Source organism: Oryzias melastigma, linkage group LG1, assembly GCF_002922805.2.
Source record: "Oryzias melastigma strain HK-1 linkage group LG1, ASM292280v2, whole genome shotgun sequence".
NCBI lineage: Eukaryota > Metazoa > Chordata > Actinopteri > Beloniformes > Adrianichthyidae > Oryzias > Oryzias melastigma.
This window is the reverse complement of record NC_050512.1, coordinates 4,680,439-4,700,203: the sequence shown is the minus strand read 5'-3', so window position 1 is coordinate 4,700,203 and position 19,765 is coordinate 4,680,439. Positions and strand designations below refer to the sequence as shown.

Here is a 19,765-nt window from a genome sequence, read left to right as displayed (position 1 = left end):
GAAAACAACCCGCACGTTTCCACGTGGAAATATGACGCGTCGGGAAGAGAATACGACATGGAATAAAAAGTTTTCTGGAAGAGGAAAGTTAAGCGGCATAGTGGACAAAAAACACATCAAAGCAGGTAACCTTCTGGACATCGAAAACACTTCAGTTTATGCCATCTCTTTCTCAAAAAGCCACTTTTCCTTTTTCATCCATTATGATGAAGATATTCGACCTCTAATTTGTTGCAGGACTCTGTTCCAACCAGACAGACGGCCTCAGATTGGACTGAAAAAAGGAGTTCTCTTCCCAAACTATCACACTTCCACCTCCGTGTTTTCCAGAGGGAATTCTGACTTTAACCATTTAAACACTTCAGAAAAGACTAGATCAAGTCTTCTGTGGACGTGGTTTGGAGGAAATAAGGATTTGATCCCTTGCTGGTTTTATAGGTTTGTCCACTTACAAAATCAACAGTTTATCATCCTGATAGTAGATTCATCTAAACAGTGATAGAAAATCACAAAGAAAATCAGGAAATCCACTTTAAATGATTGATATCCATTTATTAGCATTTCCTTGAGGGACATAAGGATTTGAACCCTCTTACTGGAAAGACTTAGTACTTTGTGGCAAACCCTTCTTATCAGCACAGAGGTCAGAGGTTTCTTGTAGTTGATCATCAGGTTTCTGCACAGATCAGGAGGAATTCTGCTCCTCTCTTCTCTACAAATGATTTCTAAATCCTTCAGATTTGGTGGCTGTTAGTTAGCAGCTGTGAGCTTCAGCTCTCTCCAGAAGTTTCCTAGAGGACTGAGGTCCAGAGACTGACTGACCACTCCATGATCTGGATCTGATTCTTCTTCAGTCATTCCTTGATTGAAGACTCGTCATTGAATCCGTCTGGTGGATGGAAGGAGGTTCTCAGGATTGGAGGGTACATGATAATGCTTCCACCTCCGTGCTTGACAGGGGGATGGTGTTCTTGGGGTCATCAGCAGCAATTCTCTTCCTCCAAACGGTTGAGTTGATGCCAAAGAGCTCCATGTTGGTCTGATCTGACCACAGCTCCTTCTCCAATCTCTCTGAATCATGAAGGTGTTCGTGGACAAATTTCAAGAGGGTCAGCACAGGAGTCTTCTTCAGCAGGAGGACTTTACCAGAACTGATAGATGTTCAACCGTTGTGGTGTAAAGTCTCACCAGTGGTTTTCTTGGTGACTGTGGTTCCAGCTGCTTTCAGATCATCCACTAACTCCTGCTGTTGTTTTAGGACCATTTCTCTCTGTTCTCATGATCATGGAAACCCCAGTAGGTCAGATCTGGTTTGGAGCTCCAGACGTACAGGTGGATTGATGCTCATGTTCTGGTGACCTTTAACCTCCAGCTTGTTGCTGATGGGGCTGTAGTCCATTCTGGTCTGTGCAGGTCTACAATCTTCTCCCTTAAATCCACTGAAAGCTCTTTAGTCTGTCCATGTCGGAGGGTTTGGAGTCTGACTGAGATGATTCTGAGGACAGGTGTCTGTTCTACAGGTGATCAGTTCTAACAGGTTCAGGTGACAGGTTGATGAGGAGAGTCTAACTGGTCTGGGTCAACCAGAACTCCTATTGGTCACAAGGAGATCAAATACCCGTTTCCCTCAATGAAATGTACATAAATGTATACAAATTATTTAATGTGGATTTCTTGATTTTCTATCTCATTGTTCAAATGAATCTACCAGAGCTCGGGCTGCACGAGTTGGAACGTCTGATCCTAAAGCAAACGTCCTAGTGGCTGTAATTGTTTTCCTCTAACTTGGGTGAAGTAAATGAACCTCTGACAGCTTCAGGCCGGATGATGGTGCAGGAATCCATTCCTCTCTGTCTCTGCAGGAGTTGTTTGTGCTCTGAGAAGCTTTGCTGCAGGCTGCCGGGCTTCATGCTCCATCAGAGGCAATCTGCGGGCGGGTCAGTCTGCTGCCAAATGAATCCACACACAAGACTGAGCTGTAGCGACTGCCTTTAATTCTCACTGCCAGTTGAACTTAAAGAAAACCAATAGAAAGATTCTTGGTTGACAGAGCAGGGAGTATCAGAGGATTGACCTGCGTTCTACCTACACGCTTCTGAGTTCTGAGGAGTCAAAGTCCTGCTTTAGGGCTCAAAGATCAGCACTTTGTTAAAGGACAATCAATGCAGCGATATTAAAACCAAACCCTCCTCGTATGGGTAAGAACTTCATTCAACATGCCAGAGTCGGCCATGACGAGCTCAGGCTTTCACACCACCGGCGCAGAGACGGGAGACAGTAGAACTGCTTTCTGCTCTGCGTCTGCGCAGACCCCATGGTTCTGCTCAGAATGTTCGCTTTCAGTGGAAAGATCAAAATACAGTTTTATTTGTAAATAAACACCAGAAACACCAACAAGTGCACAGCGGAGGGGGCGGGGCTTGTTGATCACACACTGAAACCAGAAGGACTGCCAGAGAAACAAAGACTGGACGGGGTGGGGGCGGGCGGCGCCGTCTCAGTGCTGCAGGTGGTGTCCCCTCCCTCGGGGACGGAGCGGGTCGCGCTGAGGACATGAGAAGGGCTGGAAGGAGGCGTGGCCTGCGGAGAGGGTCACTTGTTGGGAGGCTTGTAGGGTTCCAGGAGTTGCTTGGAGAAGGTGTTGACTTTGTCGGCTCCTCGAACTTCGTGGGGCAGAAGGGGCAACTTGACTATGTGGAAATCTTCATAAAGGTCCTCCATCTGTGGGAAGACGGCAGCAGAACTGAGCGAGTGGATCTGACCCCCCCACCCCCACCCCACGCAAGCGGGTGAACCCTCCTACCTGATCTAAATACTTGGACTGGATTTTATGGCGGGCTTCACACATCCTGCAGGGCTTCTCGGCGTCGGGGAACACCAGCTGGTTCACGATGATGTTGTGCGTGTCGATGCGGCACTTGGCCAGCTCCTGGATGAGCCGCTCCGTCTCGTAGAGGGAGAGGAACTCGGCGATGCACACGCAGATGAAGGTGGTCTGCTCCTGATGAAACCCAAAAGACAGCCGTCAGAACCGCAGAGAACGTCGCAGAGAACGCCGCTGTCTAGCTCCAGGGAAATGAAGACAATTCAATTGCCATGTTGGAGCCAGACAACTGTGATTGGTCTGAGTTTCTATGGCAACTAATGTCGCAAATCAGAAATAAACTTGTTGGAAAGTCACACCCCTTCCACTGAAAGCAGCTCGGGAGAATCTGTCAATCAAATGTTGGAAGGGCTTTTACCGAGGCATCTGATTGGTCAGTCTATAACTTGAATAACTTGGAATAAAAAAAGACATAATGAAAGCAAATTAGGATCATTCAGAAGATGTTAAAGATGAAGAAGATGTTTAGTGGGACTGAAGAAAAGACATGAAGCAGAGCTGGAGGTAGCAGAGCTGAAGATGCTGAGGTTCTCTTTGGGAGTGACCAGGATGGATAGGATCAGGAATGAATACCGTATTTTCCGGACTATAAGTCGCGCTTTTTTTCATAGATTTTCCAAGGGTGCGACTTATACTCAGGAGCGACTTATATGTGATTTCGTTAGACATAAATAGGCTCATATATTTGTTATTTTCCCCACTTAAACCGGTTTCCTTTTGGCGGTTACAACCACTAACAACCACTAGAGGGCACTGTAGAGTTGTGTATCAGTATCTACTGCTGCCAGCTGACAGAACTGCAGAAGTTATGTTCAAAACAAACGTTCCTGATAATCTAATCATTCTCCTCATGGATTTTATGATGTTTTTCTCATTTGCATCAAGACATTATTATTGTTTTTATTTTTCACTCCCTGGGCTAATGCGGGACAACAAGCCATCAAACTGGGTTATAAACAGACAGAAGAGCAGCTAAAAACTGTCATTTAGATGCAGCTCCTGCAGGCTAGAAGGTAACGATCGCCGTAAGAAAAAGACAAAAACTGCTGTCCTGAACCCAGAATGGTCACATGGTTGTGACGTTAGAAGAAACAGTCTTTTGTGCCTGAACATTTTTAAAGAAAAACCTTTAAAGATAATAAATCTTTGATTTTGGGGAATAGTATAGTTGATTTGGAATTTTTATTTCTTTTTCATAAAGAAAACACTTCAAATCTGCATCTCCTCACAGCCCTGTGTGATGATGCCTCTCATATGGTGCAAACCACTCCCATCTGTCCTTCCTGTTATTGGCTCAGAAAGCACTGAAACGCCACAAGAAACAGCCAACAACCAAACAGAGCTCAAAGCTTCAAACGCCATTCGTCACGTAACAGCGGTGTGTTGATGCAAGCTCACACCGCTTCAGAACAGGGTTATAATTCAATTACTGCAAGTATTTAAACCTAGATTTTATAAATGAAAGTTTTAATGGGCACAAAAAGACAAATACAGTAAAAATAGAAATGTGACGTTGAGGCTCCCGCTGCATTGTGGTCCGTAAGACGCTGGACCAAATGGTGGTGTTAAAGGTTGCAGAGCACGGCTCTACTCTTCTATTTTATCAATGAACATGCTATCTTTGTTCATTTTAAGTCTCTGGTTTTGTGAAAACGCTTCCAAGTTCAAACAAATTCTATTTCAAAAGGATAAGAAGATAAATCTAAAGGAGTCAAATGAAGTTAAATCAGAAATCCATGGAACCTGAAACTTACAGGGTCTTTGAACTGCTCGCTGACCGAGCGGATGACCGGCAGCGTTTCCTCCAGCTTGGAGGCCAGCTGGTCTGCGTTCATGTCCCCCAGACCCAGCATGTTGCACATCTGGAGACAGAGAAAAGGTTTACAGCTTCAGCTGGAGACGGTCCTCCAGAGCGCCACCGCCGCCTCACCTGAGAAATGAAGGGGCTGATCTGGTTCTTGATCTGCATGAGGCGGCCCAGCCCTCGCTCCACGATGGTGGGGAAGTTCAGCAGGCGCAGCGTGTGGCCAGTGGGGGCGGTGTCGAAAACCACCACCGAGAAGTTCATTCCTTTCACCAGCCTAACACAAGCACGTTGGGTTACTCCTCACATCACCAACCACTAGGACAAGCCTGCTGTTCTGCTCCGCTTACCTCATGACCTCTGCGTAGCTCATGGCCTCATCGATCCCGGGAAACGCGCTCATGGCCTCCTGCATCATCTTCTTGCCCATGCTGAGCATGTTGTCCTCCTCAAAGAACTCGTCGGGCAGCTCCGCCACGCCCAGGCTGGGGTCAATCTCCTGCATTAGCATGAAGGGAAAACACGAGAGCTCCTTCAGTTCCCGCCTTAGGGCGGAGCTTATGAGAGCTCACAAAAACCCTCATGATTCTGGAGTCACGGTGGAGAAGAGCAGGAAAAGAGAGGAGACAAACACAAGCTCCTGTTTGTTCACTAAATGTGATTTTTAAAAACCCACTGCCCCAAGACAAAGTCTAACCTCATTTACAAAACAGAAATGATCTCACTTTTAGGGAAAATGTGGTTTAACAGATGCGGCTTTTCCAGATACACTTCATCCTCTAAAGCAGGGGTCTCCAAACCACGGCCCACGGGCCAGATCCGGCCCACCTCCACATTTGCCCCGCCCCCCAAAAGCTATCAGAGACGCATGATTTTATTTATTTTCTTTCCCCAATCTGGCTTTGAGAATGTTTGCTAACAACACTAGCAAACTAGTGTTTTGCTAACAGTGTTTTTTATTAGCAGAAAACACTGTTAGCAACAATCGCAGACAAAACTGGTAAAACATGTTTTCTGTTAGCCTACAAACTGATCCAGCACCATATCAGTAAGACAGACGTTATGTGGCCCTCATAAGAAGAAGTTTGGGGTCCGCTGCTCTAAAGCAGGAGTGTTGATCTAATTTTGGTTTGGGGGCCACATTCAACCAGTGGTGACAGCAGGTGTCGGCCAGGGGTGGCCACCCCTGGCCGACACCTGCTGGTCACTATAAACGGTGCTTGCATCTGTTATGCATTTTATCCCTAAACATCAGAAGGTGTTGGATAATCCCCCAGGAGGGGAGATGAGATGAGGAGCATGCCAGCACTGCCCGACACGCACACACAGAACACACAGGTGCACACCCACAGGTGCACACACAGGCGCATACACAGCTCACACACAGGCGCACACCCACAGGTGCACACACAGGGGCATACACAGCTCACACACAGGCGCATACACAGCTCACACACAGGCGCATACACACAGCGAGCCTCCATGGAGAACGGAACCATCAGCGCACTCAGAAGCATCTCGAAAATATCCTGATATTCACGGGGCTAATATCATCCAGATCAGATGTTTATCATGGACAAAACCGGTAAATTCTGGATAGATGTCTTCCCGCATTTAACTGGTTTTGAAGGAAGCGCGCAAATGGTTTAAAGGCGCAGAGAGACTGATAGTCCTCTGGAAAAGTACACAGTCTATTGTTCAGGATTAAAACAAACTCTTAATGTTGAGCAATGCCCCAAAGTTATTTAATAAATGTTTACAAAGCATGATCAGAAGTGATTTGGATGAGTATGGATCGGGGGTTCGTGGGCTTTCTCCCAATGATCAGAACTTTCTCGGACTCACCATGGCGAACAGGTTGTCATAGCCTTTAACCTTAGTGGGGACCTTTGAGAACTTCTGGTCAAAGGCGTCAGAGATGTTGTGGGCCGGGTCAGTGGAGATGATCAGGACACTCTCCCTGACTGCTGCCAGCTGCACGGCCAGACTGCAGCTGGGAAGACAAAACAGCAGCAGGTCTGAGGAGCTGCGTCACAAGGGGATGTACTGCGCATGTCAGAAGTGCAACACGGGTCACGTGATAAAACAAAAATGTCGCTTTTGGTTCAAGAGCTGCACTTTAAAGAGTGTGTCGAATGTTTCCATGTTGGTTCCAAAGCTCCAGACAGTGATGAACATCTTTAGGACCTCGTTCCTCACCGTTACAACGGCAATACACGCTTCTGATTCTCTCAGGAACCGGAGAGGAAAGGACAGCTCACCTGTCCATCCCGCTGTTGGGATCTTTTCAGGTGTCACCTGTTATGCAAGCTAGCGGCTAAGGCTGGCTGCTTCCTCTTGCATCCTCAGACAGGCGTCACTTGGCGGATACTATTTATTCAAATTCACTTAGTTGTTTGGGGCGTTTCTTCCGTTAAACACAGAACAGGGTTCGGAGACAGTGAAGGCTGGGATGGGTCGAGGCAGCTGAGAACCTCGTCAGTCCATGTGACAGTCATCCGCTAGCTGCTGACTCTGCTAAGCAGCTCAACTCCCGCACAAACTAACGCCAAAATAAGCCGTAACGAAACCCGCACGTATCAAAAGAGAAAGAAGAAGCCGCCACGCTCCAGTCACGGTAAAATGACGGTTCAGATGTTGCTGCCGACGAGCGCACAGACCGCGAACGTCTGCTCCCAGCTAGCCAGAGCTAGCCGCGCTAGCTACGAGCGTCCGCCGCTCCTCCTTCAGCTCACCTGCACGTCGTTTTACCGACACCACCTTTCCCGCCAACGAAGATCCATTTCAAAGACTTCTGCTCGATGATGTTCTTCAGAGTTGGCTCCAGCGGCTCCACGTCAGGCGCATCTTCAAACTCGTCCTCCATTGAAGCTGCCATCTCGACTGTGGACGTCGACGTCACTGCTGCTGCGTTCACGGCTCCTCGGATCTTCACGTGGTGAAGACGAGGGGTCAAAAAAATAACCTGAAGATTTTTTTCTTTGTCTGCTTTAATTTTCCTACTTTTAGTTGCTTTTACGTTATTTAAAAGCTGCAGTTAAAGATATTGGTTGTGTCACCATGAAAACCTCCAAGTCCCACTCCAGTAATATTAATATGAATCTATTGTAAAAATGTTTCCAGTGGTTTTAAGTTATTACATTTTTAAACAAAACAAAACAAACAAAAAAAAACTAACAGAAAAAAACCAACAAAAATGTCGTTTTCCAGAACATAGTTTCTGAAAAGCAGCAATATATATTTAATTAGAATTGTGGGCAGGATTGTTGATGCAAACAACACCGCCCCCCTTTCCATCACTCACGACAGACAGCTCTCTGTTTATGTGCTCTCTTACTAGCTTACAGCTCCTCACACCCCCAACTAGGGCTAGGTGAAGGGCTGTCACTCAGGAGCCCTGGGTTCGATTCCCAGGGTTGTCCACTGATCCCTACCCAGATTGGGTCCTTAGGCAAGACCCTTGATGCTGCTGCCTAACTGGGTCCCTGTGCCCCTCAAGTACAGGGTTGTGTCAGGAAGGGCATCCGGCGTAAAAACTCTGACAAATCCCTGATGAGAAACAGTGGGTGCTGTTACGCTGTGGAGACCCCAAAAGAGTGTATGTGTATGTCTATTTACTGGATGGATGAAAATTGAAATTATTTGCATTTAATCATCATTTATACATTTATTTAGAACAGGAGATCAGAATGAACAAAACTGATTAAAAAAACCCACAAAGATAAAAAATGATGTTTGTCATTTTAAAGTTTTTTTTTTGTCCATCTTCTGGTTCAGCAGTAAAACAACATAAAAAGGATAAAATCACTGCTGTTTTGGATCATTTAACAACAGAATCTGAAAATGTTCTCCACAGTTTTCTATCCTCAAAGTTCTTCAATATTTTACATTCTAATCATTACATATTGGGGGAGAGTCCGTATGAAAAAAGTTATTTTTTTTTCCTCAGCAGAATCAGCTGATTTACGTTGATTACATCCTCTTTCAGCAGCGTGAGGCTGTTTCTTCAGAATAAGCTGGAGTTTCATTAATTACGTCAAATGTTGAAGTTATCATAGTCAAAAGAATGTAAACACTCCAGCTAAAGCTCCAATGTTAAAGCTAATTCATTGTTTCAGAAGTTATGTCTGTGAACGGAACTTCAGTCTCAGTTTCTGAACAGAGAAAAGCTCTCACTAGTTTTACTTTGAAAACCGGAAGCTTCACCGTCACAAAGATGTGTTTACGCAGTACCGCAGCTCTTTAGTTCGTAAACTTAATCCTTAATCCTACATTAATCTGCATTTCAGAGCAAAAATACATCGTCCCCAGATTATATTATGATCATATTTTACTACATTTATAAAGATCGCGAATCAGCGATCTTGGACATCGCGAATATCCGTACTCAAATTTTCGGCAGCAAATCGCTAATACCCGAGCACCTGGATACTCGTTACAGCCCTAAACCCGACCTAATATTACCGGTGCAACAAAATGGTGACCAATATTGTAGCCATCCAGCTGTGCAGTTCTGATCCAGATTCCACCTCAGACGAGGAAACAAAGACGTTCATGGATCTATTTGTCTGCAGGTGGATGCATCAGAATGGAGCAGAGCAGGAAGACTAGAGCGCCCAGAGTATTTTCTACCTCTCAGATACGCTCTTTTTGAAACCAGATTCCTGATTTGTCTTTAAAAAAGAAATCTTCAAATGCAACTTTGATCTGAATTTACTTCACAAATGCTTTATGTTAAAAACAATTTTCATAGGAAAAAAAAAATAATTTACATAAATGCACTACAAACCACAAAACAGCAAAATCAGGAAGCAAAGTTTTTAGCATGATAGATTTCTAATAAGATCAAAAGAGAAGCCAACATGCACTAAGGTAACTTTTCTAGGTAGTCAAACTGGAGGCTTTTTTTTAGCAGTAGAAGAACAACAAACCGTCTTTAGATATGTCTAAAAAGCAAAAATAGAAAGGCGACTCTATAAGGGGATGCTTCTCTATAAAAGCTACTGCTCAAAAAATACAACACAATGAGTAGTGGTATGTGGAAGATAGTGACAACTGCAGCGTAAAGGAGAGGAAAAAAAACCTAATTTACATGATCTGATGCCAGAGGTGACTGACTGCAGGAAAAAGGACAGACTCCCACAACACTTTCTCTGCTTCATTGGCAGCCATGATGGCCGTTTCCCCATTTCTGGTCCCAGAACCAGCTCAGCCGGGAAAGGAGCCGCTCAGAACCAGCAGAAAAAAGTCAACAAAAGAGCAGCGGATTGAGGAACAAATCCCCATTTATTCTCATTTATAGGAAATCAGCATTTTGGTTCAAAGGCACATGATGGTCAAAGATATTTTCTTCGTCATTATACATCACTTAAACTGTAAACAGTTTTTGTTCACAATGTAATAGTAATAATAATCTATGATAAATACAGTAACAGAAGGTTGTTCATATGTACATTAAGACAAACAATCTAAAGAAAAGAAATACAGCATTTTCAGTCAGAACAGTGGCTGATTCCTTCTGAGGAGATTTGTAAATTTGAGACTTTTTCTGAAGCGTTGTTCTTGTTCCACACTCAGAGCGAAAACAGCTGGTCATGTGGCGTGCCCTGCTGCTGGGCGCTGCTCGGCGGCGGCCTGGCTGTGGAGGCCGGCACGCTGCAAAGCGTCTGGCCGCTGCGCTCCACTGCTTTCACCCGGTCCTCCAGAAACTTATCGAACTCTGAGGAGGACAGGTGTTGTGCATAAAGGAGAATTTGTGCACAAAAGTTTATGTTTGCAGCTAAACACACCTTCACTGGACACTCCTTCACTGACCGAGGACTGATCCTCCTGCTTTGAAAACAAACAGTTGTGTTATGCTGTCACACACGCTGCACGTCGTCTGTGCCGCCCTTACCATGTCGCACGCCAACCATCTGTCAATGTCGCTCTGAAGGCCGTTGTTTGCTGGTTGCGCCTTTGCGGAAGCAAGCGAGAAGAGATGTTTTAGAGAAAAATGAATAAGAACTGAATGTAGATCCAAAGTAGGGCATACACACCCCTGCTGTGACCTGCAACCTTGAGTCCAGAGCTTCTGCCAGCCCCTCCACGGCTCCGGGGTCCTCATACCTGACACTGGACACCATATCTGTCTTGAAACTAGTTGTTTTTTACTTCAAATATTCTTAAGCAGAAGTCTTGTTTGTGAATGGTGCACCATTGACAAGTGTTGCAGTCAGTCAAAAGCAACAACTAAGGATGTAACCATTCTTTCTGATTCAGTAAAAAAAACAATTCAAACTCATCAACATGTTCATCAATGGAGAAAATGAAAAAAAAATCAGTTTATCTCAGCCTGTGCCTAAATTTAGAAATGCAGAGCTGATGACATTTCTCCATGCACGCTCTGTGTGGGGGTGTGTGTGTGTGTGAGTGTGTGTGCGCAGCAGACTGGCTGTGTGTTCTTCATCTGTTTCCCTCCTGAGAAATTCCTGCAGCTCCTTCAGATTTAAAGTTTCTCATAAATCATTCCCTCCAGGATTTCTGGATGTTATGATGGTAACTATTAGCGCAAATTCAAGCAAAGTCGAGATTTGTTCATCACCCTAAAACTTTACATTTTCATCACAACTTTGACCAATCTAGCATGTCAACAGTCATGATGACGACGCAGCTTCACGATATTGGTGTGCCAAAATATCGATATTGCGATATATCGCGATATTTAGTCCTGCGATCGATTCTCGATGGGTTCTCACCAAGTATCGATATTATATTTTCATTTGAAGAGGCTGTAGCGTTGAGCGTCTGAGTCGCGCGCTGCATCGGACATTTAATAACGACGCACGCGCTCGTTCGGGAGAAGCTACGGTGAGATTCAGGCTCTGTAGCGCGTGTGTGAAGCATGTCTACCTGTCAGCATTTATCATCCATCTGTAGGAGATCCAGCCGGTAAGAAGTGACTTTGTCTGAGCGCTAGCATGTCAGCGATCATTTACTTCATGTTTGCTGTGGGAACTGAGCGCGCGCTTCGCAGTTGTTTGTGTACGCTTCAGGGACCGTCGGAATTTTCGCTTTCATACATTTCAATGTTTAACCTGCTGGTGTACGGTGTAACTTTGGTAAATTTATAATGTGACGTTTCCAAACAATGTAATTACTTGTTGCTAATGTTAATTTAAAGTCACTCTTAAATAAAAAAAGCAGGATTTGATGTATGAACTTAAATTTAAATGTAATTAAAATAAAGTACATGAATTCACTGTAAAACTAGGGAGGTTGCTAATTAATTGAAGCACTTAAAATTATATTTATTGCCATTATTATGTGTGTTTTAAAGGTTTTTACCTATTGACTGCTGACTGGCCAAAGGTAAAATAGATAAAGATTGGAAAAATAATCTCAAGTGACAGTCTGAGTAAATCAGCCTTTATTTTTGGATGCTCAGCCCCTTTCAAGTAAAGGAAAAGTGCACAAAAAATTAGGTCATTTTTGAGAGAGGCTGTAAAACATTATATTCATCATCCTTTGGTGTGACGTTCTTTTGGAGGTAGATAGCTGTCGCCACTTGACTTATTTAATTTTTGTTCTGTTGTTTACAACAATTCTGCACTAAGTAGTGTCACTGCTGATCATGTTTACCATTGTTAACATTGAATTTGACAGATAATTCCAATTCAGTTGTTGTCAATGTTTGTCAAAGACATAGTATTACTGATTTCAGCAATGTTGCACAAAAGTGTCTTTAATTTGTTGCACAAAATAAGAAAAGTTGTTTATTATGATTGTTTTTAAGCTAAAAAAGATAAATGGGGATATATTTTCCCAAAAAACATGTTCTTCTGTATAATGCTAGTTATTAGAGAGGATTTTTACTAGTGCTGTCAGATTTGTCGCGTTAAAAACGCATTAATCTGACGTGTGCTTGACGCTGACAATTTTTTTGATGCATTAATCGCAGATTTTTCTTATACGTGTCTTTCCATACCACGTGCGGGCGTCCCGCCCTCCAACTCACCGGCTGCTCTCACTAGAACACAGGCGGGTCTCCAAACACCGAGCTGCTAGCTAAAACCGGCCGGCGCTAGGACCTGGAGAGCTCCTGCACCCTAACCCGGCTCCGGTTCACGTCCAGTACCACGTCTGGTGGTACCGGCTCGCGTCTGGCGCCGCGTCCCGAGAGCTGTGGACCCCCGACGTTCCGAACAGCAAGCTAATTGGAAATGATGAATCTCTATTTCATTTATTACTGTAGTTCAACAGAGGAGGAAAAGATTTGGTCCTGACAAAAAATGAACATGAAAGTGTTATGGAAATGTTATTTTTGATGTTTTTTATTTTATTTTACTGAACGTTGATTGAAGTTTTGAATTTAAAATGCCCTTCACTTGGACTTGGGCTTTTGTTAGGCATTTTATGTTAAGGCCTTTTATTGTTAAGTTTATCTCAATACAATGTTACAAAATAAAGTATTTCTGATGAAAACTATTAATTTTGCCATTCTTGTTTTCATAATTAATGTAGAACTGTTAAATTGTTAAACTGTTATACTGTTAAATTCCACATTTTTTCCTTAAAAAAAGGCCACATATTAATTTGCGATTAATCGCGAGTTAAATCAGGACAAAATGCGATTAATCGCGATGAAAAAATTTAATCGCCTGACAGCTCAAATTTTTACCAATTATCGCAGTATCGCGATATTATCGATATCGTGACCCCTGTATCGTGGATCATATCGTATCGTGAGGTACCCAGTGATTCCCAGCCCTACTTCATGACTGTTTCCATTCTGACTGCTTCCTGGGAGCCGTGCTCTTTTTTATTAACGCTCTTTAGATCTCTATTTTTTTCCTCTATGCTTGAACGCTCTTTTGCGCCGAGTTTACGCGCAGGCGAGTGCCCGGTCAGTGGCTGGGTGGGTTGTGCTGAGCGGGAGTGGAGCGGTCCATCACATGGAGCACAACATGAACAGAGTTTGAAAGGATTTGTGATCATTTCAGTTTTATTTATAAATGTTTATTTGTACTAAATCATTTCTGTTACTAGGAAAACAGACAGTTTGATGTAAGGAGCAAAAAGAAAACACATTTGACCATAAATACCTTTAATTCATTGTTTTATAATTAAAAGTGTGAATGGAATGGTTACATGTCTACCAACAAACCTAACTGAGGAAGTCCTTCAGTTTACCTGCAGTACTTTCATGCAGCATCACTTACCTTTTTCTCTGCTCAGCCAAAGAGCTGCTCCTGGTTTGAGCAAACATGTCAAACTCCTCCTCTTCTTCTGTCAAACACAGTTTCAGATCTTAAACACACTTGGTTGCTGTTGTAATCTGAGTATTGTTTATGCCCTCAAAAAATGAATAAAACTAAAGGGGACACATTCAGAGATCCTGAGATGGTCACTGAGGGATTGTGGTTTGGAGACGGCTGACTCACGGTGACCGGCTGCCTGCTGGGAGCTGCTCTGGGAGCAGTCTGCTGGTTGGCTGGTTGTTGCGATGACAGCCGGCTGTTTGTTGGCTGAAGGCTGGGGGCTGAGGTCGAGTAGGCTCGGACTCTCAGCAGAGCTCTGCAAACAGAGGAAAACGTCCCCTTATTCCACACTTTCAAAAGAAATCATCAAGTTCATTAAAGACCCACTCCAATGAAAACTGTTTTGGGTGTTTTTAACATGTCCATGTGGCCTTTTTCTGATTATGGAGGACATTAATTAAGAAAATTAAACTCAAAATAACATTTTTGAGCAATTCTTCATTCAAATTGTTGTAATTTTTAAAGGTGATGAAAACATGGCTTTTGAAAAAGAGCTCATCTATGATGTAGAAAATACGCTGGGAAAGCTCCCTGCTCTGAGCTCTCAGCAACAAGGAGGGCAAAAGGGGGCGGGGTTGTACCACACCCACAGCCCACAACTGTGGGTGAATTTCTAATTAACTGCTGCTGCTCTGCAGAATAAATGTGCTAGAAAACGATGCAGGTTTTTTGCTTTTGGCTAAAAACGGCACCATCCATCATAACTAAAGGACGACTGGGAACAATTTGAAAACAGATCAAAGGACAGAGTGGGGCTTAAACTTATAAAAAGGATTATGTTTTTACCTGTTGTGAATTTGTAACTTGAGCTTTGTTCAGCCTGTCGAACCTGAAACGTCAAGTGTAGACATAGTCAAGCTCCATCATTTCCCACAAATCTTCCAGCAATGCAGGAGCAAAGGCTGGGGAGGCACACCTCTCATAACGGATGAAAGCATTGTTTAGGTCGTCGTTGATAATCAGCAGCTCTTCAATGAATCCTTCATCCAGCAGCTGCGGGATGAGCTCCACCACTCGGACCTGCATCTTCTTACACACCGCGAAGAGCTGCTGCTTGAACACAGGAAAACTTCTTTACTTTCCTGACAAAAAAATCACACCAGCCGAAATGAAAAAGGTTTACTCTTTAATTATTGTTTTTTTTTACCATTAATATTTCCGACAGGACCGGCCCTGGGCTGCATGCCGCCCTAGGTGAAACGTGATTTCTGCGCAGCACTGGGCAAAATTATTGATTTTGATTTATTTAATTAATGTTTTTAATGATTGCCCTTTAAACATTTTACATGAAATGAGTTGTGTGTTAAACTGTAAAAGTATGTTTGAGCGTTATTGCTGGTGCGCACATGGCGGGTTAAGGCTGTGCACTGAGCGCAGGTGCGCACGCATCAAGGTGGGAGTGCAATGAACGCTATTGTGGGTGCGCACATGGCGGGGTATGGAAGTGCGCTATGTGCACATGCGGCGGGGGGTGTGCTAAGCGCGTACTGGTGTGGAGCGGTCTTGTCCAGCAGAACATGAATGGACTATGAGACTAGATCAGAGATCTGCAACCTGAGGCTCTGGAGCCACATACGGGCGGCTCTTTTCCTCCTCCATTGTGGCCCTTTGGATTTTAAGAGAAAACAATAATGGTTTTGTAGTATTGGTTCATTTACTTTCATTATTTACATTTTGTCATTTATGTTAACATTTTTAACAAAACTGAACAAATTATGGTAAAATGTTTCATCTGCTACCAGAGCGGATTATTATTCATCATTATCATCTTATTGCATTTAGTTTCAAAAGTATTTGTATTCTACACCAAAGTTGTTTGTATTCAATAGTAAAATGATAAAAAGATGAAGGAACACTAAAGTACAATGATAGAAAAGATGTTATTACATGTTAAGTTCAAGTAAATCTGCTGCAGCTGAAGGATAAAACACAAGATGCATTTTATTTTGAAAAGAACTTGTATGAGCTACTTTTAAAAGTAAAAGAAGTTAATTTTATAAAGACAAATTCCATTGTAGAGATTATTTTAAAGCTATATTTTATTAATAAATGTCTCAATGGTCACAAAAACATAAATAAAGTGTATTGTTCTAACTTTGATGTGGGACTTTGGTTCTCTTTTTGGATTTTAGTCCATAAGAAACTGGATCATATGGATCTTTTAGCATTAAACTTAGCAGATCCCTGGACTAGATATTGATAATACAAAGGAAGAATTTAGAGTCTGCAGGAAAATAATTCCACGTAGAACCTCCTCCACAAGAAACTCATTAACACCTGAGTGAACCTCTAACAGAGCAGATAAAAGAAACCAGATCAGCTCCTTGTCTTCCTCTATCAACCATTGACTCACCAGTGACGCTTTTGAAACAGATAAAGAGGAAGATTCTGAGGAGAACATGGAGATCTGAAGATTAATCTGATTATGCTGTTTTTTCAAGGTTATCATTTTCTCTGGAAAATAATTTTATCCTGAAGTATGTTTCAATCAAAACACAAATATTTGGGTTATTGTGAGCAGAGAGGACCAAAGTTCATTTTGTGTTTCACGTTTCTACTCAAGTTAAATGACAGCTTAACAACATTATGTGAGGTGATGATGATGTATTTTCCTAGCATCTGTCACATTAAAGAGTTGGAATATGAGAATGTGATGTTTATTTCATAATTAACATTTTTAGGTGCTTTTCAAATAAATATATATAAAAAAACATTGGAACTTTTGTCGCAACTTTTTACAAAAGCCGCCGCAACATCAGACATTTTAGGCCACAACAATCCCAAAAATCTGCTGCGAAATCCTGGAGGATCTGTTCATGTTAAGCCTTACCCAGACTCCCTCCTGTTTGTCATGACACTCCAAACATGTTTTTCGTGGTTGTCCTGTAGTCAGAACGATCCGGTCTGCAGATACATACCAGCTCCCTAATGTGGAGTGTGTATATATATGCACACCTGTAGAAGCTGGATGTCATCTGGCTTGCTGTGACCCGCTGTCAGCTCATTCAGTATCGCAGACATCACAGTGAGGTTTGCTTTCACCAGCGCTAGGTCACTCCGCAGCTTCTGCTCCTAGAGTTTCAACAAATTAATAAAAAAAAAGAGACATTTTCACAAAGAAGAGCACATCTGCAGCTTTCTGTTCAAATGAATGACAGCTGCACCTGTAGGCCGTAAGGTGAACGACGGAAAAATGCCCAGAAAATGATTTTCGTTCTCTCGTCTGGCCACTACATTTTAAATGCATTTCATTTAGACTTTCCACTTCTGGACTTTGGGTTAAAAGTTCTCCGCATGTTTTCCTGCAGTATTTTTGTAATCAGTGCTTAAAGTTGGTGCTATTTACAGTGCTAGTGGATTCATTCTGTTGACATGCGCGTCGTGGTTTGGGTCACGTGTAGGATGCTGATCCAATGGGCGACATTCCATCAATCTACTGGAAATGTAATCAGCTAAACTTTGACGATGTCAATAATGGAGAATATTTTCAGGATTTTATTCTAAACTGACACAAAGCAACAGAGATGTTTACATTTTGTTTAATGCTGAAGTTCATCAGGAGGTTGCAAAGCTTTGAGTCTGACAAATATCCTTTCTTTATTCAAAATCTGTGCTTTTATGTATTAGGTTTTGTTGGTTCTCATCTCCTGTTCTAAATAAAAGTTTAATCGATAAGGATTAAACACATATTTTAATTTCCATCCATCTTCTTCCGCTCATCCGGGACCGGGTCGCGGGGGCAGCAGTCTAAGCAAAGATGCCCAGACTTCGCTCTCCTCGGTCACTTCCTCCAGCTCCTCTTGAAAGGACCCCGAGGCGTTCCCAGGCCAGTTGAGAGAGTAGTCTCTCCAGCGTGTCCTGGGTCTTCCCCAGGGCCTCCGCTCAGTTGGACATGCCTGGAACACCTCTCCAGGGAGGCGTCCAGGAGGCATCCGGACCAGATGCCCGAGCCACCTCAACTGGCTTGTCTCGATGCGGAGGAGAAGCAGCAATAACCTCAGTTTTGTTTTTGTTTAATTGAAGTAAGTTGTGACACATCCAGTCATTAATGTCCTCAATGCATTTACCAAGAGCCTGTACAGGGCCTCAGTCTCCTGGTGTCAGTCTAATATATATCTGTGTGTCATCTGCATAGCTATGGTAACTAATGTTGTTGTTCTTTATAACCTGGGCCAGTGGGAGCATGTAGATGTTAAATAGAAGTGGTCCCAGGATGGAGCCTTGGGGCACTCCACATGTAATTTCTGTTGGCTCAGAAGTGAAGTTACCAATTGACACAAAATATTTCCTGTTTTCTAAGTACGTTTTGAACCAGTTTAGTACTGGCCCAGTGAGACCCACGCAGTTTTTCCAGTGGTTTAAGTAATATAGTAATATAGCACAGTCAACTGTATGGAGTACAGCACTGAGATCCAATTAAACTAGCACTGACATACTTGCACTGTCTTTAGTATACACTGTTCAAAAGTTTGGGATCACTTAGAAATTTCTTCTATTTTCAAAAGAAGAAAACTATTTTCTTTAATGAAGATAACTGATCAGAAACTCTATACATAATATGGTAAATGATTAAAAATGACTATTCTAGCTGCAAAAGTCTGGCTTTTGGTAGAGATTTCCCTATTCAATCAAGTGATAAGAGATCGCGCCTGATCACGGGGTTGATTGGATATTTAATTTATTCTTATCATGATCAATGATTTATATTTCAAGCTTATTATTCCAGACAAATACTTTACTAGAAGTCTTGAAATTATGAACAGATCAACACATTTTATTGAGGTGCTAGACAGCAGGAGGAGCACAAAGAAAATTCAGCAAAAGGTTAGAAAAGCTAAGCTGGTGAAATATTCACAGATTTGGACTTTCAGGATCAGTAAATCTTTTAAACATGTTTTAAACTGACAGCAAAGTTGTCTTAACACAAGAAGGACCTACACCGGCAGAACAGAAATAAGATTGCGTTTTTGTTTCTTTTTAATGTGAGTGGCGCTCTTCGTGCTGCAGACAGGCAGATGGCAGTGAGACCTGGAGAAGGGGATTTAACCCCTTAAGACCTGATCCTTTTTCATTTCTTCATGACAGAGCACCAGTTAAGCAGAATTAACTACTATGGTAGTACAATCCAAAATGTGATGTCCAAGCATGTTGATGCCTGGTCTTAAGAGCAGTCGTAGTTCACTTTCATCTTATCCCTTTTGGGGTCCCCACAGCGTAACAGCACCCACTGTTTCACATCAGTGATTTGTCAGAGTTTTTACGCCGGATACCCTTCCTGACACAACCCTGTACTTGAGGGGCACAGGGACCCAGTTAGGCAGCAGCGTCAAGGGACTTGTCTAAGGACCCAATCTGGGTGGAGATCAGTGGACAACCCTGGGAATCGAACCCAGGGCTCCTGGGTGACAGCCCTTCACCTAGCCCACTGAGCCACCCAGCCTCTTGCAGCTGATACCGATAATCACCCAATATTTTTTTGAGAAAAAAAATGCAAGTACAAAGTAAGATAGTTTGGCTTTTATGCATTCCAACAGATTTACAGAACTTTTTTTTACCTGTAAATAAATTGTCCCTTTGGTCAGAACAGTCTCAGTGTTATGGTGCTGTCTGAAGAATCATAGCAGTGGTTTCTTAAAATCAAGTCATTTAAGTGATGGAAAACAGATTTTTCTGTTGTCTTACTAAAAAATGGCAGGTTTGAGATCAGTCTGTAGTTGCTCATTTGTGACGCATCTAGCTCAGTAGTGTCCAAATCATTAACTGTATATAAGAACTGGA

The 19,765-nt window shown here is 42.9% G+C and overlaps 2 protein-coding genes across 3 annotated transcripts in view; both read right to left on the bottom strand.

The window, feature by feature from the left end:
- Positions 1-2,446: 2,446 nt before the first annotated feature.
- get3 (guided entry of tail-anchored proteins factor 3, ATPase) lies at positions 2,447-7,622 on the bottom strand. 2 transcript variants are annotated; one of them, XM_024262166.2, is made up of 7 exons: positions 7,424-7,622; positions 6,534-6,681; positions 5,039-5,187; positions 4,815-4,965; positions 4,639-4,746; positions 2,804-3,001; positions 2,447-2,721 (listed from the first exon to the last, which is right to left on the bottom strand). In XM_024262166.2, the coding sequence occupies exons 1-7, from the start codon at positions 7,564-7,566 to the stop codon at positions 2,593-2,595; spliced, it is 1,026 nt and encodes a 341-aa protein (XP_024117934.1). In that variant the 5' UTR covers positions 7,567-7,622; the 3' UTR covers positions 2,447-2,592. The 2 variants fall into 2 exon arrangements, with proteins under 2 accessions (XP_024117934.1, XP_024117935.1); XM_024262167.2 differs by lacking the exon at positions 7,424-7,622 and adding an exon at positions 6,950-7,354.
- Positions 7,623-9,946: 2,324 nt separating this feature from the next.
- LOC112139375 (target of Myb protein 1) overlaps positions 9,947-19,765 on the bottom strand; it is a gene marked incomplete in the record, with an annotated part of 29,250 nt that continues 19,431 nt past the window's right edge. Inside the window, 9 exon segments of the mRNA XM_024262149.2 lie at positions 9,947-10,407; positions 10,478-10,517; positions 10,585-10,644; positions 10,727-10,802; positions 13,889-13,955; positions 14,111-14,243; positions 14,774-14,816; positions 14,904-15,037; positions 16,943-17,059. Of these exon segments, the coding sequence (XP_024117917.1) occupies positions 10,262-10,407; positions 10,478-10,517; positions 10,585-10,644; positions 10,727-10,802; positions 13,889-13,955; positions 14,111-14,243; positions 14,774-14,816; positions 14,904-15,037; positions 16,943-17,059 (816 nt within the window).